General features: G+C 43.9%; 1 protein-coding gene across 1 annotated transcript in view; it reads left to right on the top strand.

Moving 5' to 3' along the window:
* The window catches only part of IQCE (IQ motif containing E), a 33,450-nt gene extending 10,586 nt beyond the window's left edge, over window positions 1-22,864 (top strand). Inside the window, exons 10-24 of the mRNA XM_069983930.1 lie at window positions 2,396-2,466; window positions 2,689-2,761; window positions 3,941-3,990; window positions 5,830-5,993; window positions 6,430-6,485; window positions 8,225-8,421; window positions 8,500-8,580; window positions 11,562-11,661; window positions 12,823-12,993; window positions 14,268-14,294; window positions 16,771-16,884; window positions 19,402-19,520; window positions 19,928-20,037; window positions 22,275-22,403; window positions 22,495-22,864. Of these exons, the coding sequence (XP_069840031.1) occupies window positions 2,396-2,466; window positions 2,689-2,761; window positions 3,941-3,990; window positions 5,830-5,993; window positions 6,430-6,485; window positions 8,225-8,421; window positions 8,500-8,580; window positions 11,562-11,661; window positions 12,823-12,993; window positions 14,268-14,294; window positions 16,771-16,884; window positions 19,402-19,520; window positions 19,928-20,037; window positions 22,275-22,403; window positions 22,495-22,598 (1,566 nt within the window). The 3' untranslated portion in view covers window positions 22,599-22,864. The remainder of the gene's footprint in view (window positions 1-2,395; window positions 2,467-2,688; window positions 2,762-3,940; window positions 3,991-5,829; window positions 5,994-6,429; window positions 6,486-8,224; window positions 8,422-8,499; window positions 8,581-11,561; window positions 11,662-12,822; window positions 12,994-14,267; window positions 14,295-16,770; window positions 16,885-19,401; window positions 19,521-19,927; window positions 20,038-22,274; window positions 22,404-22,494) is intronic.
* Window positions 22,865-26,904: the final 4,040 nt, after the last annotated feature.

Here is a 26,904-nt window from a genome sequence, read left to right as displayed (position 1 = left end):
CGAGATGGCTGATGTAAGCATCTCCCTGGCCGTCTGACTCTGCACTTTGTAATGCCAGCACGGTTAATCCGAGGTCAAGTTGTTGGTGACCCTACTGTGATTAACCCTTCCAGCATTATAGAGTGCAGAGAGCCAGCCAGGGACGCTGTTTACATGAGCCGCCTCAGAAAGGGAGGTGGGAGGAGGGGGTTCAGAGCGGAGATGGAATGAACAGCTCACACGCAGTTTTCTATGTCTTTAGCAAAGAGCAGCAGACCTGAACTGGGGGAAGGAGACTAATAAGGTAATGACAGGTATGGAAAGAATTGTTAGTGTCCAGGAGGGGGAATGATTGAACATGTATTTTACCTGACCAAAAAAACCCTTTTAACTAACTGTGTAGTTTCTTTTCTACAGCGTGTATAGTTTTCCATGAGTGCTTTAAGTACAGGTACAGATTTCATGACATGTAGCGTTGTGTGACGACTAAAACATCCCAGTTATGATGAGTTTGTTTCATCCATTACAATACGTTACCTTGTAGCCATCACATGACATCATGTCTTATCCGCTTCTATTAGGGTGCGTTCACACATACTGCATCCGCATAGTAGTAGATTTTACTACAAAACTTGCAGCGTTAAATCCGTTACTATGCTCAGTACAATTACAGTCTATGGTCCTAAACATCTGCTGTGAGAATTCAGGGCCATAGGCTGTAAAGGTATGGGCACACTATGGAATCTGGGCGAATAACCCCTTGCGGATTCCGCCACTCCCACATGCAGGCATCTCTGCCCTTGCCATAGACAGGCGGACATCTATAGACATCTATGCACAGGCGGATTCTGCCATCCACCCAAAGAACGAGCCTGTGCATAGAATGGAGTTTATGGCATGGGGGAAGATGCACGAGAGCAAGCAGCGGGTTGTACCGAGCATACCAGCGGATTTCACAGCAAAACTTTGCTACAAATGCGGATGCACCCTTAGGTTCACAGATGTTGCAGTTTTGCAATCACGGCCGTTATTTAATGAATTGTCCGATCGTGATAAAGTCTATGGAATCCTGACTGCAGTGTATACACGCTGTATACGCTCCGGCCGGGATTCCAAGCAGCTGCACAAATATTGACATGTCAGTTTTGAGCAGCTGGTATTCATTGAATAGCAGCTGCACGAGACTGACAGAGCAGACAATTTAAAGTGCGGCTCTGGCCGACCTTTACATTGACTGCTATGGTGATTTGAAATGCGGGCACATTCGAATGTGCCTGCACTCCAATTAAAAAGAAATTAAGTTTATCTGGCCGGTACTGCAGTACTGCCCAGGATGAACTTCAAAGACAGTGGCCGTTTTGTGACTCGGCTGGGTCACAGAATGGCTGCTGTCTTACAGTGTGCGAACCTGGCCTTAAAGTCCAAAGTGACACATAAAATGCACTACATAATACGTGTTTGACCTTTAACATTCTTCATGTGGGTGAAATAAGGAATGCCATAAATTAGACATAGGTATTTATAAGAAAACACTGGCACCTTTAAACATCAGAAAAACACACTGTGAATGAATCATTCACAAGAGCAGAGCATTGGCCGCACTGAATGACAGTGGGTATAATCGTCATCAAAGATGAGCGAGTCCATCCAAACCCGAACGATCGGTATTTGATTAGCTGGGGCTGCTGAACTTGGATAAAGCTCTAAGGTTGGCTGTATCCATGTTTTCCAGACAATGACTATATCCATGTTTTCCACATAGCCTTAGGGCTTTATCCAACTTCAGCAGCCACCGCTAATCAAATGCCGAACGTTCTGGTTTAGAAGGACTCGAGCATGCTCCAGGTTCGCTCATCTTTGATCCTCATACAAATCTGTGGCACATGTGTGGGAAAAATCTCAGTGTTGGCATTAGATTTCTGCTTTGGAAATACATGTCGGATATGAAAGCAACATATAAATATAACATAAGGGCTCTCATAGAGAGGTCGATGGCTGCACAACAACAAGCACTGTTTAAAAGAGACGTTACACAGCTCAATCCACTGTGCAGGCAGGCCAGGTAAACCAATGCTGGATCATTCATGTGGCCCTGTGATTTCATAATTGTCGGCCGCACTACCCCCATTTACCCGGTGCAATATACGGCCAATAACAATGATTTGTAGGTTTGTGCAAAACATCCGATAAGCCAATGACTATGATTTCCTTATTCATTCCCTGATCACTGGCTCTATTACACAGTCCGTTTATTCCTCTGGACGCACATTTGGCCAATAATCGGGCCATGTAAAAGGGCTTTAGCCTAATGCAGCTTCGCACCATGAAGAGCAACGGCATTCTTATGTACATAAGTACACAGGCAATAATCCATATTTCTCCTACATTTTACCGAGCTCATTTATCTTCATTGCAGATAGTAAACAATCTCAAGCAGAAGATCCTGAAGTTGGAAAAGCAATGTAAAGAAAAAGACAATGCCTTAAGGTAAGAAAAAAAACAATGGTTTTTAGTATTTCCTGTTAGACTAGAAAAAAATCAAGATGAGTACTGATCACCCTACAGCTGCTGAGCAGCCACATGTTAGGAATTACTGAGATACATCTTTCTTGTTTGTTTCATCTGCATTGGTCACATTGCCTGGTTGACCAGCATTTGGCTCTCTATCTTATTGTGTAATAATGCAATGTGTATAACTTTGTTTTATAGCAAAGTCCAAACTGAGCTAAAAACTACAAATCTGGAAGAGATGAGGATAGCTATGGAAACCTATTATGATGAGGTAAGTCCTGATGATAGACAGCAGTGCCAGACTGCTCTGACTGCGCTATATCTCTCAGAGAACAAAGGAATTTTTTTAAATCAGATAATTTTTATTTAAGTTTTTACCATAACAAAAAGTTGCAGAGTTTCCCCCCCCCCCCACCCACCCAACCCCACCCAAACAGTCAGAACAGCAGTTCACTAAACAAATATTTGGTATGGCCGGAATATTATTACATTTTTCAGACCGAGGGTACAATGAGGAACAAAAAGCAGACGCCTACATCATTACGTGTCTAGCCCAACTATTAGTTGGCTTAGGGTCCTATTAGACGGGCCAATGAAGGCCCGAATAATACTGTACAGGAGTGCCGATCAGCTAGATTGGCGGTCTTTAACTGGGCCTAATTCAAGGCCAGATAATTGTTTAGCAAGGGCTGCACAGACCTCATTAGCGATGTCTGTGCAGCCCTTGCCCAAATAGTTTACATTACCTGTCCACACTCCTGGTCTTCTCCTGAGCTCTGTATGCTTCCTCCCTGTTCACCTGAGCATTGCAGCTTCAGAGCGGTCTGAGCAGCTGAGCAGCCTGTCACTTCAGACAGGCCCCTCTAAAGCTGCAGCGCGTGGTGCCAGGGAACGTGGACAGGTAAAGTATTAACTGTTTGGGCAATTGTCAGCCGTTGGCCGCGCATCACTATTACACGCAGCATTGCGCGGTCGGCTGCCTATGATTTAAGGTCTGGGCCTAAAGAAACAATCAGCCGATGATTGTTTTACCGGCTGATCGTTGGTCTCTATTACACTGAGCCATAATCGGCCGAATTGAGCCAATTCAGCTGATTTTCTCTCCGTGTAATAGGGCACCCTGCTTGTGTGCTAAAATTTTGTCACACAATGACACAAACCACAATTCCTTATAAGTTATGCCCTTTCACTAAACCGCACTGTCATTGAACAAGACACAGAACAAAATAAATGAAGAGCAACACTGTGCTAATTTTATGACATTAGCAATAGTACATGTTCCCCTATAGATCTGTGAACATACTTCATGTCTTTAACAAAATATAAGTTTAGTTTTAAACATCCACCACCACCTCCTCATTGACTCCCATCTCCAGGATTAGTGTTTAGAGGACAATCTCCAAAAAGAACTAGAATTTATTATGTGTGATATTTTGTCTGAAATCTACAGATTCAGAGGCTGCAGATGCTGCTGGGGAAAGCAGAGGCTGCACAACAGAGGTGAGTGGGGGGGGAATGACGCTTTATTACTGCTTCCTGTTTTGTGTATGACGCTGAAGTATATACTATACCACTGTTACTATGACAGTATTCCACCATCTCACAATGACAGCCATATACTCATCAGCGGTGACAGGTGTGCAAACCAAGGTTATGTTCATTTGGTCTCACTAGATGTGCACACAGTGTAGGGTGGGATATATAAAGCCCCAAATGAACAGTTCTTGTTGATATGATAAAAGCAGGAACAATGAACAAGTGTAAGGACCTGAGCAACACGGGCCAAGCTGTTCTGGCATCTCTAAAACGTCCGGTCTTGTGGTGAGTTCCAGGGATGGTTGGTACCTATCAAAGGTGCTCCAAGGAAGGACAAACCAGCAACAGGCTCAAGGGTCATTGATGTGCATGAAGAGGGAAGGCTAGCCTGTCTGGTCTGATCACACAGACAGTTGATCAGAGTAAAGTCTTTTGTTGGATGTGCTGGAAAATAAGTCCATGGAGGCTGCACATCACGGCTTAGAGGACTAAAGGCCCTATTACATGGAGCGATAATTGCTCGAATCAGGCTGATTCAGCCGATTATGGCTCCGTGTAATAGAGCGAACGATCAGCCGATGAATCGTCGGCTGATCGTTTCTTTAGGTCCTGACCTAAAATCGCCAGGCGCGCATTGTTACGTATAATAGCGATGCGTGGCCGACAGCAGATGATTGTAGCATAAAATAATAAAATATTAACCTTACCACGTTCCCTGGTGTCCTCGGAGACCTTCCCTGCTCTCTGTAGCTCTGCTTTCTTTTCCGGTCTCTGCTCGGACGCTTAACTAATCAATGGCCGAGACAGGCCTTTCAGTGCAGAGACCGAAACAGAAGTCAGAGCTGCAGACAGCGGGAAAGGCCTCCGAGGACACCAGGGAACGTGGTAAGGTGAGTTACTATTTTATTATTTTGCACTAAAGGCAAGGGCTGCACAGACATCCCTAACGATGTCAGTGCAGCCCTTGCTGCCCAATAGTCTGTCTGTCTAATAGCTCAGTAAACTGCTAGATCGGCACTTGTTTACAGTGTTTTATCGGGCTGTGTAATAGTACCTTTACTGCTACTTAAGGGCCTATTACACGGGTCGTTTAGAGGAGCAAACGAGCGCTCTCAGCGCTCGTTTGCTCCTCGTTCCCCGCTCGCTGCCGCCGCTATTCAACGCGGCAGTAGCAAGCGGAGGGGGGGGGGGGGCGGGGAGCTGCGGGGGGGCACTCTAATCAACGGGACGATTATCGTCCGTAGCGGTCGATATCGGCCGAATACGGACGATAATCGTTCAGTGTAATAGGGCCTTTAGCACAGCAACTTCACATTTGCTAGATTTATGGATTTACTAAGTAGCATGTGCCTCTCAATAAATCCTGCATGTACATATACATCTTGTATTAGAGATGAGCTAACTTACAATAAGTTCAGGTTCACGTAAACCTGAACTTTCGTCATTAGATTTTCGCAGTCTGGAGAAGATGGATGCAGCCCCAACCAGAACGTACTGTAATGTGAACCCAAGCTTACTGTAAGTTTGCTCATCTCTAGTCTTGATAAGTCCTCCCCATTGTCTCTCCTATGGTTCTGCCGTCATCAGATATGCCTGTTACTGCCTTATGTCTGAGCTGCAGTTTGATCTTCATTACTGTTCACCAGACAAAGGAAAGTTAAACAGGTAAGTTGTATATAACCTATTGTAATAGTATCACTCCAAGGTTTTCCATAACGTATTGATTTAATGATCCTTATTTAGTTCCATTAGCCCCATTCCTGTGAATGTTTCATGTATCAGATTTGGTCTGATCTTTGCTAGGCCTCCTCCAGAAAGTAAGGATTCCCTGAGGAGACAAAAAGCACTGAATGCAGCTGTTCTGAAACTCTCCAAACAAATCAAAGAGTTACAGGACGAAAACAAGAGTCTGAAAGCCGATCTGGACAGAGCTATGGCGCAGTCACCTACATCTAGCAGGTCGAAAGGTAAATACATCATACACTTGGTATTAGCTTCAGAGTTAGTTGCTTTATACTTGTTACTTATTTCACGCATTTCATTACATGTGTAATTTTTATTTGCTGAATAAATCTGCTTTTATGCAGGTTAGATAGATCGCAGTACAGATTCAGATCTGCGGCATGTCAGTTTATTTCATGGATTTACTGTTTATTTTCCACATTAGTAGATTTGTTGTAGATTTAGTTATGGATTTGCTGTAGATTTTGTTACAGCCTGTATTTCACAGTTTGTCCACAAGGGAGCGCTGGTATGCAGTTCTAGTTTTCATTATCACATTTATACTAGTGTTTGCCTTACTGGCAACCCTGCACATAGTCTGTGAAAGCAGAGGACACAAATACATGTGTGATAATATTGGTCCTGATATGTTGTGCTGACATTGTTGCTGTTTCTATCTAGGTTACAGTGAGTGGAGCAAGCAGAGACTAGTAAGGAAAATTTCAGAGTTAGAAAAGGTAAGTAAGGTAGGAAGATATTTCTCTATCTGTACTCCTCACATTATCATTCAGGCGGGGCACTCTCCATCGTAGTCTGAGGGCAATTATGGAAACAGCTGTGATGGCTGTTCTTGAAACTTCCCTAACCTGCAGTAGGGAGACCACCGCACATACTGCTTTTTACTTCTCCCGCTTTTAGGAATCACCCTAGGGCCTTATGATTGCCACAGTGGAAGCAATGGGGCCCTTTTCTCTTTTATTTCAATATCAGAAATGTATGATGTATCTAAAAGATAGAACTTGGAATAATACTTCTTTAGGTAACAGACTGTATATAGAACTGTACTGTTCACACACTACGTATATTTCAGTCAGTATATGTATATTTCAGTCAGTATATTTCAGTCAGTATTGCAACCAAAACCAGGAGTGGATTAAAAACACAGAAAGGATCTGTTCACACAATGTTGAAATCGAGTGGATGGCCGCCATTTAATGGCAAATATTTGCTGTTATTTTAAAACAACGGCCGTTATATTGAAATAATGGCCGTTATTTACTGTTATATGGCGGCCATCCACTCAATTTCAACATTGTGTGAACAGATCTTTTCTGTGTTTTTAATCCACTCCTGGTTTTGGTTGCAATACTGACTGAAATATACTGACTGAAATATACTTGTACGTAGTGTGAACGCAGCCTAAAAAAAAAAAAAAAAGACTTTTGACATCAAAGGTTTTAATTGGTCGGTGTCTGGGTGTTCAGGCCACAACCAGTTGTTAGTTAGAGCTGAGGGAACACTCTCCTAAGCCCTTCACTACCCAGCTCACTGTGATGTCTCGCTGCCGGAGATGAGCCCTATAGACTTAAAATAGCGATTGTGTCCTGTGAGGCAGAAAAGGCAGCAAGCCGGGGAGTAAGGTACTCTGCTGACCACTTCTCCTAATGATTGGTGGGGGTCTGGACACCCAAACCCTAACTAATCAAAACTTTTGAGGTATCACTAAAAAGTTTTTTGAAAAGCGACAGTGTCAGGTTAAGGTTCCCTATAACCCAAAATTGAGAATTATATAATTTGGGCTGCATAGGAATCCAGAATTTACAATAAAGCACCCATTAAGATTTTGGTGTCAGATTAAGGAGGACCTGTATAACACATGCCCTGATAACACACCTTTACAGTTTCTTGAGTTTATCTGACCATTCAGTTAATCAGATGAGCATAAATGTAAATTTTTATAAAAGGGATGAATATCAGGTGATGGGTATGATTATACAGTCAAGGGGTATATAGGCTTTTACTCCTTTAATGTGAAACATTCACACATCCTTACTGTATAATCACTCCCATCACCTGATATTCTCTCCCAGTATTAAAACTGAGGTCCCACCCATCTGACTATTAACTAAATTGTCAAGTTATACACTCACAATCTCATGAACAGAAGGGCGTATAAAAGAAAACTGAAAATGTCATGGCAGTAACATCTCATTTTTGGGGGTTGGCTTTAGGTCCTCTTTGATTAGAAATGAACCTAACATTTAAAGGAGCATTCCTATCTTAGACATTTGTGGTGTATCCACAGAGTATGGCATAAATGTCTGATGATGCAGGTCTCACCCCATGCTGCCAATAGCACACGGGGAACATATTCTTATAGACCGGTATAGATTTAGCTATTATAATCTGTATAGATAGATATCAGTCAAATGTACAAAACATTTTTTTTAATAAAAGTTCTATTCTGTGTCTCTAGAAATTGGAAGGTATGCAGAAGCCATCTGCTGAACAGGTTAAGCCAGCACAAGTCACAGGAACACCTAATGCCAGCCAGGGGGATGGCCCGCCAGTCCCAAAAATTGACCCTCAGGAAGAATGTGAAAGACTTAGGAACTTGGTCAAGAAGATAAAAGAAGATCGGGCAGCTTTACAGGAACAGCTTGGCGCAAAAGAGTAAGGAGATGATCACTGATGAGTGTCTACGGCTAAAGGTGGATTGATTTCTAATGTCTGTAATCTTATGGTCTACAGAGCCAACCTTAAGAAACTACAACATGAAAAGTCAGAGCTGGAGAAGCAGCTGCAAAAGCTGAAGGAGAGAAAAGATGAGAGGTTAATGTTCATCCCATTAACAATGGTGTATTATTAAATGGTCACTGTTCCGTTTAATAAACTTTGCATGTAGCAGAAGAACAAGTGAAAAAAGCCCTCTCTTTAAAATAAACTTTCACAAAAAAAAACCTCTAAAAACAGCTTAAAGGGATGTTCCATCTGGGCCCCCCCCCCCCCCCTTTCTTTTTTTTTTTTACAATGGCCTGGGGAGGGGCGGATGAAAACAATAAGGGCCCTATTATACGGGACGATTATCGTGCGAAAAATCGTTATATTGTTCAAAATTAAACGATAATCGTTCTGTGTAATTGCAGGCAACAATCGTTTGTCATTGATTTAAGCCCCTATTCCACGGGCCGACGAGAGGAGCAAACGAGCGCTGTCCGCTATTACATGCGGCGGGTGAGTGTTGGAGGGGCCGCGGGGGGCTGCCCGGGTGATCACTAGATCGTCCGGGCAGCCCATAGAGGATAGCGGCAGACTGCAGATCGCTGCTATATCAGTCCTCTGTCTTTCAACATGTTTGAAAGACAAACTAAGCAACGATCAGCCGACATTAACGATGTCGGCTGATCATTGCCTTCTATTCCACAGGACGATTATCGGCCGATAATCGTTCCGTGTAATAGGGCCTTTAGATCTGAACCTAAAATTATTGTTAATTGTTTGTTGTAATTCCACATTCTTTCGCTCAAGTTCCGCATTTTTTCACTAATCGTTCAGTGTAATTGCACATTGTTCATTGTTTTGCTGGGATCAGAAGGAATAAACGATCATAATAACGATCGCAATAACGATCGTAACTAACAACCATCGTTCTGTGTAATATGGTAAACGATTCCAGGTTAACAATAAACAATTTCATTTGCGATCGTTAATCGTTAAAAATCGCTCCATGTAATAGGACCCTAACGTTCAGTTGCCTCCCTGGCTTCAGCACTGGCACCCACATTCTGCCGCTTCAGCCCCTTGGTCTCCGGCCACTTCCTGGTCTAAGACTGGACTTGGGAGGTGATGTACCAGGCCCGCTCAACCATTCAGTGGCAGAGTCAGGAGTCAGACACCGCTACAGCCACTGAATGGCTGAGCAGGCCTGGGATGAGACTTCTCAACTCATGTCTCAGACCAGAAACCGGTTGAGAACCAAGGGGCCAAAGTGGCAGAATGCAGGTGCCATTGCTGAAGCCAGGGAGGTAAGTGGACATTATTGTTTTCATCCACCCCCTCCCCGGGCATTGTGAACAAATTGGTCCCGGGCGAAATCCCCCCCTGAATACTGTCTGACTGTCAGGTTGACTGTGACTGTTTGTAAAAATCTATCAAGAGGGACAAGGAGGGCAGAAGTTGGGGGAATAATTTGAGAGTGCCAGAAGCTGCAGAGGCTGCAAAGAAAGACCTTGGTGTGAATATTAATTCTCCTCTCAGTCTTATCTGAAGTCACAACTTACATACTCAATACTGCCCTATAATGTCCTCTATACTGCTACCACTTCTTATTGTGTGCTATAGAGATGTAGAAGAGTAGGATACTCTATTCTGTGTGTGTTATGTACAGGAGACATCATAGCAGCTAGTCTACAACCACTAGCTAAGGGAGAACTGAAAATTAGATTTAAAATGGTGACCATGCCATATGGCTTATAGATTGGGCAGAAATGGTGCTACTCATCATGTACACACAACAGCTTATTCTATAAAGTTAGTAAATGCAGACATTCTGCCCTATGACAGATAGAGAAATATTTTCCAGGCTATTGATATACATACATTTTGGGCTGACCGCTAAGTGTTTGGAACATGAACTAATATAAGGACAATACGTTCAGTCCTCATATCCCCTGAAGCACCAAAGCATTACTTGACACTGATCCAGTAATGTGAGGACAAGCATTTATAGTCATCCATTGTAGTCTTATTAGACTCTTACTTATCACAGACAGACTTTCATGAAACTTCAGACAGGCACATTGTACAGAGAGTTTATGAGACATAAGTGGCTGCCAGACCCATCTGGAAGTGGTTCGATCTAACATTGAAGAAGCTGCGGGAGAAGCTGAGACTATCTGCTTCTCACCACAGACATTACATAGTTTAAGGCTCCTTTAGAAGTTTTCTTCTTTTACCAATTGAAATCTAATGTCTATAGCTGGTTACACACATATCTGTCAGCTGAACAAGCCACGGGTCTTTCTTCTGGTATTACATACACATTGGGCTCTGCAGAGTGCACATGTGCTCTTAGTTGAGATGGGGAGGAAAAGTCGCTGCTTTTCTCCTCTCGTGACCTTTTATCTGTCAGAGCAAAGGGATTGGGTAGTTAAAATCCAGCATGCCTGATCCTTCTTTTCGATTAGATAGGCCACCATACACATTAGGCAGTTGATCCAACCAAGATCATCAGGTATGGCTGCCATATCTAATATAAATGACAACTAGAGATGGGTGCCACTTGAGCATGCTCAAGTCTGATGGTTCAACCTTTGAATACTGGTGGCTGAAAAAGTTGGATGCAGCCCTAGGGGGTCCAGGAATGTTTTTCCGGACACCCCCCAGGGCTGCATCTAACTTCTTCAGCCACTGGCATTCAAATGCCGAACCATCGCACTCAAGTTGCACTCGTCTCTAATGGCAACCTTATGTCTCTTAACCCCAAGTATTGGGTTAAGGGTACGTTCACACTATGTAATCTACGCAAAAATTTCAAGCACATTCTGCCGGGTGGCTTCTGTTTGAAGTTCTGCCCATTTCATAGACTTGCCTGCGGACTCCATTGTCCACTCAAAGAATTGACATGTCAATCCGCTTGAAGTTTCCGCGCAGATTCCCTAGTGTGCACGTAACCTAACTGTACGAGTTGCTACTTTATGAACCCTACTAGGCTATTATACTCCTATTACAGTTTCTATGCCTGTACTCCTGATTGTGTGTAGAGACCTATCACTGTAAAATGAAAACCACCTTATTCTTGTTTTACGTCGCAGAGAAGAAATCAACCGGCTGAGCCAAAAAATTAAGAGATTAGAAGCAGAATTGGAGGATGAAAAACGTGAGAAGGGGGCTGCCCTGGAAGCTGCAAAAAAGGTTATTTATGTTCCTTGTTGTGAAATGCCTGTGTATATAACATGCCGATATAGGATATATATCAATCTGAGAAATAGTTGACAGCCACACATTGTCCCATGCAGCCCTGCAACATTACTGGTGAAATGGAGCATACATGGTGAGTTGGTGACCACACACAAGTCGTTCAGTGCAGGAAGCACTCTCTTCAGCAGCTTTCCACTGGTATTAATAGGGGAGGTACCCTGCCACGGTGCCTGTATGCTTTAAAGTGTACCTGTCATTTGGAAAAACTTTTGACATGTTATAGAGACATAACATCAAAGTCCAACAGCACCAGGCACAAATGTGAGAGATCAAGCCCTTGGGATAGTAGATGTGGGACACACACCTGGAAGTCTACAATCCTAACAGAAAATCATGTAACATCTAGTAAAGAAGTGATCCGGCAGCATCCAGTAATAAAAAATATGATGGAGTTTTTTCAAGCAACACACACTTTGGCAACGTTTCGACCCCTGAGGGTCTTTCTCAAGCTGGGGGTCTTTCTCAACCCCACCATATTTTTGACTACTGGATGCTGCCGGATCACTTCTTTACTGTATGTCATAGAGACATGTCAAAACTTTTGATTGGCCTGGATCTGAGTGTTCACACCCGTACCAATCGGGAGAATGAGCCAGGAGAAGACCTCGCTAAGTGTGATCCTCTCCAAGCTCTGTGTCACATGATCAGTCTGATTCTCAATGTAAGTCTATGGAGCCTGTTTGACATCACTGACACAGCTTCTGTGCTGTCCTCTCCCAACTCGTTCTCCTGTTCGGTACGGGTCTGAACACTCGTTCCTAGACCGATCAAGACTTTTGCCATGTCTCTATGATATGTCAAATGTTTTTTCAAACGACAGTAACACTTTAAATGGTCCGTTCTATGTGCACATCTCTCAACCTGTTCTTCTGTTCTCACAATTCCTAGCTATCCAACCAGGTCATGTATGTGATCGGCACTTTTCACACCAGTGCTTGTCCCTGAATCCCTCTTTTCACCGTACAATATCCAGCGCTCTTTTGTCACCCCACAGCTATGGCTGTGTAGCCTTTCCATAGCTGTGAGATAGAGATAAATCTGCTGATAAATTGTGAAGGTGTTATTGGAACTATAAAAGGTTGAGTTGCTTCCTAGGCCCAGAAGGAGTCGCGTGGGTCCCGTCCAAGCTCTGCCAGGAGCACCTCAAGCACATCGAGCACTTCATCACGCCGGGGGTCTAGTGGTTCATCCAGTGCAGGAGAGATTAAGAGAAAACAGGAAGCAGCGCAGCTTATCCAGAAGAACTGGAGGATGTATAAAAGCAAGGTAAACTTTCTATGACAAGGGGGACAATGGGAATGGAAATAACTTATCAATGCTGCAGATTGTAAGTATGCAATAAAAGGGTATTTTTAAACTTTTGCATTGATGAACTATCAATGTTTGCTTGCTGTGGTGCTGACCCCCTGCATCCCTGTGGATTATTGAGGACTGTCAGTGTCACATTGTCAGGGTTGGGGATACACAATGAATGAAGCCAGAAGCAGTTTCAATAACCATTGGTCGGCAGGGGTGTTGGGTGTCAGCTCCCTGCTGATCAGACATTGCTGGCCTGTTTTGAGGATAGGCTATCAATGTTATAGTCCCAGACATTCCCTTTAACAGGGGACTAGACATGCAGATTGTACATTACTCCTCAGCTGACAATGAGACCCAGTGCTACCAATTTAAGACCTCACCTAGTCCCTACCTGTTCTACACAGTGATGTGCACATTGTGTTATATGGACATACTGTATGTAATAGTGAGAAGGCATATAGTTGGCCAGATCTGTTATAACTCATTTAAAGGGGTAGTTTCTTTCAAATCAACTGGTGTATTCTCTCCAGTCTGACACTGTGCTCTCTGCTGCCACTTCTGTCAATGTCAGGAACTGTCCAGAGCATCTGCAAATCCCCATAGAAAATCTCTCCTGTTCTCCAGACTGGAAAGAATAACACTTCCTACAGCAGCTGGAAGACTGGAGATTTCTTAATAGAAGTAAATTACAAATCTCTTTCTGACACCAGTTGATTTGAAAGAAAACATTTTGGTGAAAAACCCCTTTAAGGCACATTATAACTGGGAGAACTAGATAGCACTAGCTGTGACTTATTCTTTCATGCAGCCAGCATTTGATATAAAAAAAAATCAGCAACAATTTATACAGCATCAACATGCTACCAGTAATGTGAACACAACCTTATACAGTATTACTTCTAAGAATATAGTTTTCTTGTTTTACCTCTAGGTGGCAGTCCTCACTCTTCACAGAGAAATGGATGTCCCTTTATGAACCAGCTGTGAGCTGTTCCTGGGTTCTCTGCTCCTTTGAAATTGATGGCCTATCCTTAGGAAAAGCCATGAATATTAGGTCAGTGGGGGTCTGACTCTCCACATCCCTGACCATAAGCTGTCTAAAAGGACCATGGCTGTCGCCAGCTGAGAGTCAGACCTCCTCTGATCTAATATTGATAGCCTTTAGATGGTTTAAGACCATCCGTTATTAAGGGGAAAAGAACACTTATTATATTGAACATGTTCTGTTCTTGATTTTACAGAAAGAAGAGAACAACGACTTGGAAGAGGTAAAGATTATTACATCATAGCGCTTATATAAGTGTACGCTGAATATTAGATTAGATACCTGGCAACCTCAATAATAGACTGTATAAATAACAACTCAATAATAGACTGTATAAATAACAACCAGACGTTCTGCAGTGGCTCAGCTGAAGGCTAGATATGGCGTCTGCTGACATTGCAGAACTGGTAATGCACGTTGGCAGCAATCTGGTCATGTCTCTGTCTCTGTATCAGATTTTTCCAATAATAAAACTAGTTGAAGAACCTGTTTCACATTGTTAGATGTAAATGCTGCATCCACCTAAATCTTATAAATGGCTCTCGGATGTTAGATGTTAATGAAATAAAAATTCTTTCATCAGAGTAGCATGCATAGACTCTTATGGGGCTGAGCAGTCCAGGATGACCCAACTCCACATAGAGCTGTGGTTCTTCAGCTGTTGCAGAACTACAGCTCCCACCATATCCTGACAGGGTTTGCTGCGAATTGTAGTTCTGGATAGCCACAGGAATTACTGGTATAGAGGTTTTTAAGGATTCTACATTGATGACTTATATGTATTGTATGATCATTGGTGGATTAGATACACAGGACACCTACTGATCAGCACAATGAATTAGTAACAGCATTGGTATAACATGCCACTTTACTGCAGTATCTTGTACAGTGATGTCCATGTAGTTGTGGATGGTAATGCAGCTCAGCCCCAGTGACTGAGCAGCAGCACCGGCCACATTCATATTGCTGTCACTTTGTAGTACAATGTGCTAACAAGTGACGCTCTGTGATTTGCTGATTGGCGGAACCCCCATGATTAAACATTGATGACCTATTTAAAAGCCATACACCTTAGATTAATGTTGGCAGTACCTGACAGTTTGGGCAGGATTGATTGATAGTCTGTTGTGTATGATGGTCTCTCAACTGATAAGTGGAAATAGCTATTGGCCAAACAGGCCTAAGGCCTTATTCCCATGTGCCATGTTTCACGGACGACACGATCCTCGAAGGCCTATAGTGGGACACTCCCCAACTATGTATATGCACGGCACTGAAATGAAGCAGCTGCACAGTTGTGTCATTACAGCGCTGGTCATATTCATACAGCTTCCCTGCTCCCAGCGTCATATTGGAGATGCTGCCTTGGGGGGGGGGGGGGGGGGGGGGGGGCAGGGGAGTCCACAACAGGCCTTCCACTTCTGTGTCGTCTGTGAAACACGGAACGTGGGTATAAGACCTAAAGGGGTTATCTAGGCTTAGAAAACATGGTGGCTTCCAGAAACAGCACCTCTCTTCTCCCCAGGTTGGGTGTGGGGTTTTGTAGTACTATTTCGCTGAAGTGAATGGAGCTGAATTGTAATACCACACACAACCTAATGACAGGGGTAGCACTGTGATTGCTAGAAAGTAGTTGTGGTTTTTTTCTTATTCTTGATAAAGAAAAGGGAATTGTTGTTAAAACGCTGAAACCCCTTTCTTCTTGTGTATTTCCATTTAATAAAGAACAAGAACAAGGACCCCAGTCTCCCATTAGAATGTAGCAGTGGGTTGTGCATGGCCGCCGCATCTCCATTCGTTCTCTATGGGAGCTGCGGAAACAGCTGAGTACATTGTTCAGCTGTTTTTAGCATTTCCCATAAAATGTGGTCTGCCGTTCCATTCATTCTCTAATTGGAGACTGGAGGTCGAGGGGGGTCCGACGGCTGGGGCCTAGCTAGTTATCCCCTATCCTGTGAATCTGATGGGAATACCCCTTTATGGTACGTTCACACATACTTGATCTACTGCTGATTTGATGGTGCGGATTAAGGAGGGGACTAAAGAAGGGAGACGTCTTTAATACAGAACTCCATGTTTATTTTACTTCCAAAAAAACTGCAGACCGGGCAGAAGTAATAATATCCCAGTGACACTTGAAAGACCCGGCATCTGCTCTTTTTATAGCCACCAAGATCAGGAATTTGTACGAGAGGCTTTTCAATAAACAGTCAAGAGACATAAGCTTTTAATAGAAATCATATTCTCAGTGTCAGCAGTCTGAATGGAAGTAGCTTTAAATGTAGCGTGTGACGTGTCAATAAATGGAAGCCAGACAGCTGTTGATATGTGAGCTCTGACCCAGTGTTCCAGATATTAATCTAGCAGACAGATGGGCTCCGGGACAAAGGAGACGATTATGTGATCATTACATCATTGCAGCAATGGCTTATACTGGTGGGGGCTTAGAGGTCAGCATTGGGAAGCCATCATCTGGTATGACTGGTCAAGGTGTTATGGGTGGTCAGTGCATAGAAACACATTAAATGGACTTCTGTAATTATCTCTTTTATGGATGAAGTATTAACCTGTTTGTATCCATAAAATGTACAGATGTGATGGTCATTACAGTATGCATTGTCCACATCACATCCGCCAGGTGGTGGAAATCCTCCCCTATCATCTGTGTACCTGACAGCCACATTTCTCTCCATTCATAGACTACAGTGTTCCTTCAATCAGCCCTGCGTGGTCACCTAGCAAGACACAAGATGTTATCCCCAGACGCAGCCCCTCGTACAAGGTCCCCCAGATCCAGCAGCCTCACCCAGCAAGTACGTACAGTTTTTTTTCCATACTCTTGTGTGTAATCTAACCTGCTGATGTATCCCTATTGCACAGGAGACTCAGAGGAGGAAGATATGTGTCTTATATTCCTCCCCGGTGCTAATCAGGTGCACTTAGTTGTTTGCTTCACGGTCCGGGGAGACTGTTAGAAGCACTGGGGCATCCAATTGGGGGCACTGCCCGCCCCCATAGCAACGATCCGGACTGCTCCATTCATTATCATTAGAAAGGGGTGGGTTGGCCAGGGGTGGATCATTGCTATGGGGGCGGGCAGTGCTCCTAAAAGTCTCACCAGACTGCGTATCAAACAACAAACCAGAATGGCGCTGAGAAGAAAGGAAAGTGACATGCCTTCCTCCTCAGCATCTCCTGTGCAATAGGGACATATGAGCAGGTTATATTAGTCTAACCTGCTGATAGTTGCCCTTTAATGTGTAACTATCATTTAAACAAACTTCTGACACGTCCTAGCCACATGTCAGAAGTTTGTATCAGTGGGGGTCCGGATGCTGGGATCCCCGCCTGTCGCTAGTAAAAAAAAAAGGGGCAGACATGTTCAGCAGCGCACAGCCTGCCCCCTTCTTCACTGCAATAAACCGCTACTACAGGCAGTTCTCAGAATTATAATGGAAGCCTATGGAACTTCCGTGAATTCTGTATACTGGAAACGCCATAGGTTGCCACTATAATGTAGACCGCTCGTATTAGCAGTTTATAGTGGAAATAAAGGGACAAAGCACATCTGCCCCTTTGTTCTAGCAATCATGGGGGTCTTAGTGTGCAGATGCCTGCCAATACAAACTTCTGACCTGTCGCCATGACATGTCAGAAGTTTTTTTTTTTAATGATGGTTGCACTTTAAGAAGTTGTATTTAAGGGATTTTTCTAGTTTTCTATGGTTTAAAATGACACTGTCACCCCCCTTTTTGCATCATGACTTTTCTACACAGGTGTAAAGGGTAAATTTAGCACTTTTCATATCTTATTTTATATCATGTGTCATGCTGCTTGTTCCAATAAAAAGTGATCTTTTATCATCTGCAGATTGTGCTTAGCCACGCTCTTAACGGTGCCATAGACCCTGCCCTTCTGTCACGTCATAGCCATCTAGGCCCCGCACCCTCAGCAGCCGTTGGAACAGACTGCCCTAAAGGTCTAGGCGCCATCCCCTCTAGGTCAGCCTATACCAATGGCCGCTGAGAGGACGGCACCTATGGGCTGATAATGTCACGGAAGGGCGGGGCCTACTGTGGCAATGTTGGCGGAGCTAAGTGGTGCCGCGACCTAGAAGCCCCGCCAAGGTAGCACAGTCCGCAGATGATAGAAGATCACTTTTTACTAGAACAAGCACCATGACGTATGATATAAAATGAGGTATGAAAACTGAAAAATGTACCCTTTACACCTGTGTAGAGAAGTCATAATGCAAAAAAGGGGGGTGACAGTGTCACTTTAAGATTGTTGACCTGTGCTCATGATAGGCCATGAATGTTAGATAGGTGGGACTGAGCCCCAAGTAACCCCTAGAAGGAAATACAGCAAACACCAGTGTGCTATGTCTCCTTCCCAGGTTAGGCTACACAATTGATGTATACATTGGGAAAGCTCCCAGTGCGTATACTGAATATATATCAGAAAGAGAGTATGGCTACAGGCAATGGTAAATTCCATCATACGAGTCGTACCTTTTATCTTTTGCAGCTTTTCATTGGAGGCGTTTAACTCTATATAGAGAGAAGGCATACTCACTGAATTATATATTGGCCTCCCGCCAATAGTGGTCAGTGTGGTTTGATTACACATCAGCCTGTGAGCAGAATGTTACGAGGTGCCATGATGTAAATAAAATACAGCAATATGAAATTCAGTGGGTAAGCGTTCTCTCTATATACAGTTATACGCCTCCAATTAAAAGCTGCAAAGATAAAAGGTACAACTCATATGATGGAATTACCATTGCCTGTAGCCATACTCTCTCTCTAATATATAATATATAATATATAATATATATACGGACAGTACAGATCCAGGGGAGTCTGGATAGTGTGGCATAATTTCTTTATTTAAGTGCGGTGTTGGTTGTTTTTGGATATCGTATGCTGAATATAGCCATAGGCCTCTCTTTGAACCAACATCCATTTGGGATGTTAAGACTGGGGTTTTACACCAGTACTTTTTTTTTTTTTTTTTTTTTTTTTTTTTTTTTACTGTACAGAAAAGTGCTCTCCTATACAGTGGGCTGGTGCAGAGAAAATGTACACAGTACCATATACAGTATATGTTTTTGTGAACTGCAGCCAATGACTGACATATGCCACTCTGACTGCTTACAACATATACCTCTGACATATAGTACAACACAATTGTGAACATAGCCTAACCAACACAGTGCTTTCCATGGCTGCGTCTGATAGTAGAAGACCTGCATGGACTATACTAAATTGAATTCCATATCTAACATAGACTTCAATATTGTGTGTTGCATAAACTAACTCTGCTTTCAGGACAGCCTCACATCTGACAGTAAAGACCCACAAGAAATCAGCAAGGATGATGACCACGTGACCATCCTGCAGTCCGCGTTTCGAGCACATTTGACCCGCACAGAAATGCTTGGACAAAGGTACAGATCTCATTCACACCTGATGGTAGAGAATATATTATATAACACTGCTTTAGAAAAACAAGCACATAGACAACAGGGGAGTGTTTCCTTTAAATCAGGAAAAAATAAGCGCTGGATTGTGATTGGTTCCTATCTCTCTTATGTTCCCTTTGCACTAGTTTTAATAAATCTCTGCCCATGTACTGTGACTGTGCTTCCTTTCCTACCATGTGTGTCACATATCCTGTCATCTGACAGCGCAATGTAAATATGCAGGAATTACGACTACGCCGTGGAATGTTTGCTTTAGAACCTTATTTATTAGACCGCGCTAAGTACTTCTCTACATAAACTCAGCAGTGAATCCAGCACATGTTACATGAGGCCGCTCTTGTGATGCTTACTTCACTGACATCTTGTTTCAGGCATACTGAGATAAAAGGCAGAGAGAGCCCCATCAGGAAGAGTCCCAGATCCAACACAAGATCTCCAGTCCCCAGGAAATCCTCAGGGCAGAATAGACATCATTCACAAGGTAATTCACCCACCTCCTGCTTTATCTTCTCTGCCATTAAAGTGCCTACATTCCCTCTGTGGATTAAGATATGAGATAATCATATAAAATAGTATATAAAATCAAATAAAATAGTATATAAAAAAGTAGTAATACTCACCTTACCAAACCCCTGCTGCCCCTGTACAAATAATTTCTTGTTCACTCTGGGTGTACCAGCAGCAGTGATGTTCTATGGACACATGTGACCACTGTAGTCAATTACTGGCCGCTGGAGTGACGCCAATGGGGTCGTCACGTCATCGCTGCAGCCAGTGATCGACTGTAGTGTTCATGTGTTGACATCTCACATCACCACTTCAACATGATCGGCAGGGGATCAGGGAAGTGTCGACATAGAAGCAGTGTGAGGTTGGTAAGGAGAGTATACCCCCTGTTGTTGAAGTGGTGTGGCCTTCACTGTAGTACCTGGCAACGTGATGATGTTACAAATGTGTTAGTATTTTTCCTAAGGATAGGCCAACAATGTAGAACCCTTTACTTTTTAGGTATAGAACCTTTTTCATACTTTGAGTTTGAGCTACAATGATGACGTGTATAGTGTGGGCATCTCTTGGTATCTACTCTTCACTCGGGCTCCTAGAACCCCTTTCCACGATAGCTTAAAATGTCTTTAAAGTGTTACTGTTATTTAAAAAAAAACTTTTGAGGTGTATTGTTTTAAACAGTCAGTCAGAATCTTAGTGCTGAGACCTCTATTGATTTCTAGATATAGTTAGAAGTGCACAGCTGTGCGCTTCTTTCTCAGCTTGCCCCTCCTTATTGCTAGAGAGGGGCTCCATTATACGTCTGTGGAGCCCTACTGTAATAAAAATGGAGAGCTGTGAGTCAGAAGAAATAGCGAAGAAAAAACAATAGCAAATACAATCATAAGTAACGGTTATGGTTCCATGGAAATGAGTGAACGTTTTCAGGTCTTTCACAATAGCGGTCCTTTGAGATTGTTAATTGTTAATGATTATGCGAACGATAATCGTCTGGTGGAATAGGGCCGTTAGTGCTAGACTATTGATCTCTAGATATAGTTAAGAGAAGTGCACAGCTGTGCGCTTCTTTCTCAGCTTGCCCCTCCTTATTGCTAGAGAGGGGCTCCATTATACGTCTGCGGAGCCCTACTGTAATAAAAATGGAGAGCTGTGAGTCAAGTGCACAGCCGCGCTCTTCTCCCAGCTATATCTAGAGATCAGCGCGGAGACCCTGACTCATCAAAACTGCATCACATGTCAAAAGTTTATTTAAAGGGGTTATCCAGCGCTACAAAAACATGGCCACTTTTCCCCCTACAGTTGTCTCCAGTTCAGGTGCAGTTTGCAATTAAAGGAACCTGTCAACCCCCATACCGGTGTGACAGGCTCCCGACCCCCCGTTACAGCCCCTATACTCACCTGATCCCACCAGGTCCCGCTTCTGGATCCAGTTAGGTCACGGAGATCTCAGCCGCTGCAGCCCAGCGCGCACGCTGAGAGATGAGTCCAACGCTCATAGAGAATGACGGAGCGCTGGACTCTGAGTTTCAAAACCCCACCCAAACTGGAGACAGCAGTAGGGGGAAAGTGGCCATGTTTTTGTAGCACTGGATAACCCCTTTAAGTGACAGTAATTCCTCAAGCTATAACTGAACCCTGCTGACACATGTAGTGCTCCATATCTGGTAAAGCATAGGATGTCACAGATTTACACACCATGTACTCTTACCAGGCAGGAAATCCTTTTTAGGGTGCCTTCACACATACCGACTTGCAGCAAAAAACTCGCTGCGAGTTTCTGCTACGAGCCGAGGTCCTGGAAGGCCCCTATCACTACATACAGTATACATACATGTTTGTAATACAGCCGCCCCCTTAACCCCTTCGGCTCCCGCACCGGTCCCGCACCGCTGTCTCCATACATTACCTGGCTCTGGCTGCACAGGGTCCCGGCGTCTTGCTCTGCCCCCCAGCCAATCAGTGTGTTGCCCAGCCGCAGCCACTGATTGGCTGGGCGGCAGAGCAGCCAGAGCCAGGTAATGTATGGAGACAGCGGTGCGGGAGCTGAAGGGGTTAAGGGGGTGGCTGCATTACATACACGCAGGGGTCTTTCAGACCACTGCTTGTATGTAGTGATAGGGGCCTTCCAGGACTTCGGCTCGTAGCAGAAACTCGCAGCCAGTCGGTATGTGTGAAGGCACCCTAAATTTTTTTATTTAAATTACTTTATAGCTAGTGAAAGCAGTGGAGAGATCAGTGAGCAATATATTGAAGAGCCGATATCTGAAGAAGAAGAAGAGGAAAAGCCTAAAACCAAGAGGCCAGATTCCCGGACTTCAGTGTCACGGCGATCTCCGTCTGGTATGTTACCCTGGATTATGGCTTAGTTATAGGCTGCATCCTCAGATACCTTCTCTCCTATATATGGAATCCATTTTTTTTTCTTGTACAGGCAAATCTCATCCAATCGCTGAAGACCCACAGTCTGACGATTCTGACGACATTATCGTTGTGTCTCCATCACGACCGGTACGGAGGAAGGACTCTGATTTTTAAGCCATTTAAAAAGCCGTTGCTAGTGCCTTTAAAACTTTTTCTATATTTATACTTTTTTTTCCAGTAGTTTATTGGTTTCCAACCCTGAGGTTCTCCAGTCGTTGGAGGACTACAACTCCCAGCATGCCTATATAGACATTGGCTGTCAGAGCGTGCTGGAAATTGTAGTCTTGACGCAGCTTAAGAGCCACAGGTTGGATGACACTGTTGAACTTATGATCACACACAGTAAAATAAAAGCAAAATATGACAGTAAAATAGGTATAAAATCCGTAACTTAAAGGGAACCTGTCACCCCCCGTGCCGGGGTGACAGGCTCCCGACCCCCCCGTTAGAGCCCCCTATACTCACCTAATCCCGCCGGGTCCCGCTTCTGGAGGTGGTCGGGTGATGAAGATCCCAGACGCTGCAGCCCCGCTGAGAGATGAGTCCAACACCCGTAGAGAATGACAGGAGAGTCCAGCGCTCCATCATTCTCTATGGGTGTTGGACTCATCTCGCGCCGGGCTGCAGCGGCTGAGATCTCAGTCACCCGATCAGCTCCAGAAGCGGGACCCGGTGGGATTAGGTAAGTATAGGGGGCTCTAACGGGGGGTCGGGAGCCTGTCACCCCGGCACGGGGGGTGACAGGTTCCCTTTAAAGCTAATAGTGGGCTACATTAAAGTTTATGGATTAACAGCCGTCTGTGCACACATTGCAAAACAATATATATATATTCTTTTTTACATTGTGTGCATAGACTGGCATTTCTCCATAGAATTTAAGGGTACGTTCACACCTAGCGGATCTCACGCTGCGGATTCGCAGCAAGATTCGCTGCAGATCCAGTACCATTCACCCTTATGATAGCACATACGTACATCCCATTGACATCCCGCTGTGAGTATGTGCTTTAACCCCCTTCCGCCCACAACGCAGCCCCGCCACCCGCATCCTGCAGCCTGCCGCCGAGAGCATACATTACCTGCTCTGCGGTGTGGCTGCAGTGAGGCTCCCGGCTTCGGTCCCGCTCAGCCGATCAGTGTGCGCTGATCAGCTGAGCGGGACTGGAGCCGGGAGCCTCACTGCAGCCGGGAGCCTCACTGCGGCGGGCTGCAGGATGCAGGCGGCGGGGCTGATATGGGTCGGGGCTGCGTTGTGGGCGGCAAGGGGTTTAACCACATACATCGGGATGTCAATCCCGCTGCGAGTATGTGCTATCATAAGGGTGAATGGTACTGGATCCACAGCAAATCACGCGTGAGATCCACTGCGGATCCAGTAGGTGTGAACGTACCCTAAAGGGGTTTTCCGGGCTAGCAATGGCTAAAGTCTTCTGCTTGATGTGCTAAACCTTTTTCTGGCCCCTGGCTTCTGAGACGTGGAAAGGGGGTGGGACTCGGTTGCGATCATCACATGCAGGTGAAACATGTCCAAACACAATGGGAGAGATTTATCAAACATGGTGTAAAGTGAAACTGGCTCAGTTGCCCCTAGCAACCAATCAGATTCCACCTTTCATTTTCCAAAGAGTCTGTGAGGAATGAAAGGTGGAATCTGATTGGTTGCTAGGGGCAACTGAGCCAGTTTCACTTTACACCATGTTTAATAAATCTCCCCCAATGTCCGTTAGCTGCATAGTGTGTCCGCAGTATTGGAGACATTGGGCATCTATTTGACCTTGCATTTCTCTCGCATGCAATGATTGTGACTTACCCCCCCCCCCCCCAACCTCGTCTCGGAAGGCTTACTTCCGAGACATGGGATCTAAGCAAGTGAACACCGGCGAGCAGAAGGCTTCAGCCATCTTCTACTCGCCGGACAACCCCTTTAATGTAGCGCATTATTAGATTCAAAATACGGCTGGGATTTATACCTATTTTACTGTTGTATTTTGCTTGTATATTAATGTTACTATATTACTGTGTGTGACCATAGATACAAGGGCTTCTACATGAATACTGAAATATTTGATAGTACTTATTAGTAATTTATTGTCTCTCAAAGCCAATGAAAGTATATTTTACAGCTTCTTTTACCTGATGTTTTTGTACATAGTGTGAATTTTACTATTTGCATGAAATTCTGTGTGTTAAGTGTAAATATATATGATGTGTCACTCCTAAATAAATTTTCACCAAGAATTTTGCTTAGTTCTTTGGCTGTCCAGGCATGATGGGAATGATAGTTTTGCAATGACTGGAGGGCCAAAGGTTGCCCATTCCTGATCTACAGGGTCATATTTAAAGGGGTAGTGCACCAAAAAAATTTTTCTTTCAAATCAACTGCTGCCATAAAGTGCCAGAGATTTGTAATTTACTTCTATTAAAAAATCTCAAGCCTTCCAGTACTTTTCAGCTGCTGTATGCCCAGCAGGAAGTGGTATTATTTCCAGTCTGGAGAGCAGGAGAAGTTTTCTATGGGGATTTGCTCCTTCTCTGGACAGTTCCTGACATGGACAGAGGAGGCAACAGAGAGCACTGTGTCAGACAGGAAAGAAAACACCACTTCCTGCTGGACACACAGCAGCTGATAAGTACTGGAAGGCTTGAGATTTTTTAATAGAAGTAAATTACAAATCTCTGGCACTTCATGGCAGCAGTTGATTTGAAAGAAAAAAAATTTTGGTGCACTACCCCTTTAAAGGAATGCTCCAGAAAACATAATGCTGTGTATTTTGGCTAGTGTAGGTCCTTAGTGTAGAGATGGGCGGAATAAATCTGCCCATGCATCGCTATCCGTGCACAGCACAGGGAATTGTAAGCAAACTTTGCAACAGGCAACTATTTTAAGATACATCCCACCAATGGGGTAAAATATGTTATTGTCTGGTAGGAAAAATGGCGGCAAAGCATGCAGAATAAGGCTGGGTTCACACTACGTATATTTCTGTCAGTATTGTGGTCCTCATATTGCAAGCAAAACCGGGAGTGGATTAAAAACACAGAAAGGATCTGTTCACACAATCTTGAAACTGAGTGGATGGCCGTCATATAACAGTAAATAACGGCCATTATTTCAATATAACAGCCGTTGTTTTAAAATAAAGCAAATATTTGCCATTAAATGACGGCCATCCACTCAATTTCAACATTGTGTGAACAGATCCTTTCTGTGTTTTCAATCCACTCCTGGTTTTGGTTGCAATATGAGGACCACAATACTGACTGAAATATACGTAGTGTGAACCCAGCCTAAAGATGTGGCAGGGCTATAAAAAGCAGGATCTCTCGGGATAGTTGTGTACTCATTTCTGTAGTTGTGATGCTTTACATAACATAAAGCTACACATTATTCAACCCCATAGAAATGTCCCAGCTGTTTACAACACATACTATATATAATGCGTTACATCCTCATACTATGATAGCGCTGTATACTGTTATGGTAGCAGGACTGTCTGCAGCTCTATGATAAAGCCACATGACAGCCGCTTCCTGTCAGGTGCCGTATGGGAGGTTTAGTGGCCACATATACAATCATTACAGGATAGCAGGTTTATCCAGCACCCAGTAATCCAGAAAGTCTCATAATCCGGCACTTGTTTCCAGAACTGCAGTATAATATGGAGTCAACGCCAAAAACAGATGACCCGGAATTGAAGGTCGTTATATGTCTGTGTCAGGGAACCTGTGGACCTCCAGCTGTTTAAAAAATAACAACTCCCAGAATGCCAAGTTGTAATTTTGCAACTGCTATAGAGACATGGTTGGGGGAAGCTTTGGCTGTCCAGACATGCTGGGAATTTTAGTGTGGCAACAGCTTGAGGGCCACAAGCTGTTATATGTCTGGTAATCATCTAATAACTAAAGGCCCTATTCCACGGGCTGACTGGGAGGAGCAAACAAGGGCGGTTAGCGCTCGTTTGCTCCTCATTCCCTGCGGGGGGGCTGCCCAGGTGATCGCTAGCCATCGCATAGAGGATAGTGGCGGTCTGCTGCCGACGCTCCTATTCACGGTCGTTTGTCTTTCAACATGGTTGAAAGACAACAGCAACGATCAGCCAACATAACCAAGGTCGGCTGATCGTTGCCTTCTATTCCACGGGATGATTATAGTCTGCAACGGCCGATAATCGTTCCGTGGAATAAGGCCTTTGGAGTATCTGACAGGATCATCTATCAGACATTGATGCCAGATTAAATATAATGTAGTAAACTTGTGTTCTCCATAATCTATAGAGCACCTTTTCTTACTGCTTTCCTTTCCTGTTATTATTTTTCCTGGGGGTGGTGGAATATATATATATATATATATATATATATATATATATATAATATATACACACACACACATCTGGACATTACCATACACTAGAGTTCCCCT

The sequence above is a fragment of the Dendropsophus ebraccatus genome, chromosome 9 (genome assembly GCF_027789765.1).
Source record: "Dendropsophus ebraccatus isolate aDenEbr1 chromosome 9, aDenEbr1.pat, whole genome shotgun sequence".
NCBI classification, from domain to species: domain Eukaryota; kingdom Metazoa; phylum Chordata; class Amphibia; order Anura; family Hylidae; genus Dendropsophus; species Dendropsophus ebraccatus.
The sequence above is the reverse complement of the archived record's forward strand: the minus strand, read 5'-3'. Positions and strand labels throughout refer to the sequence as shown.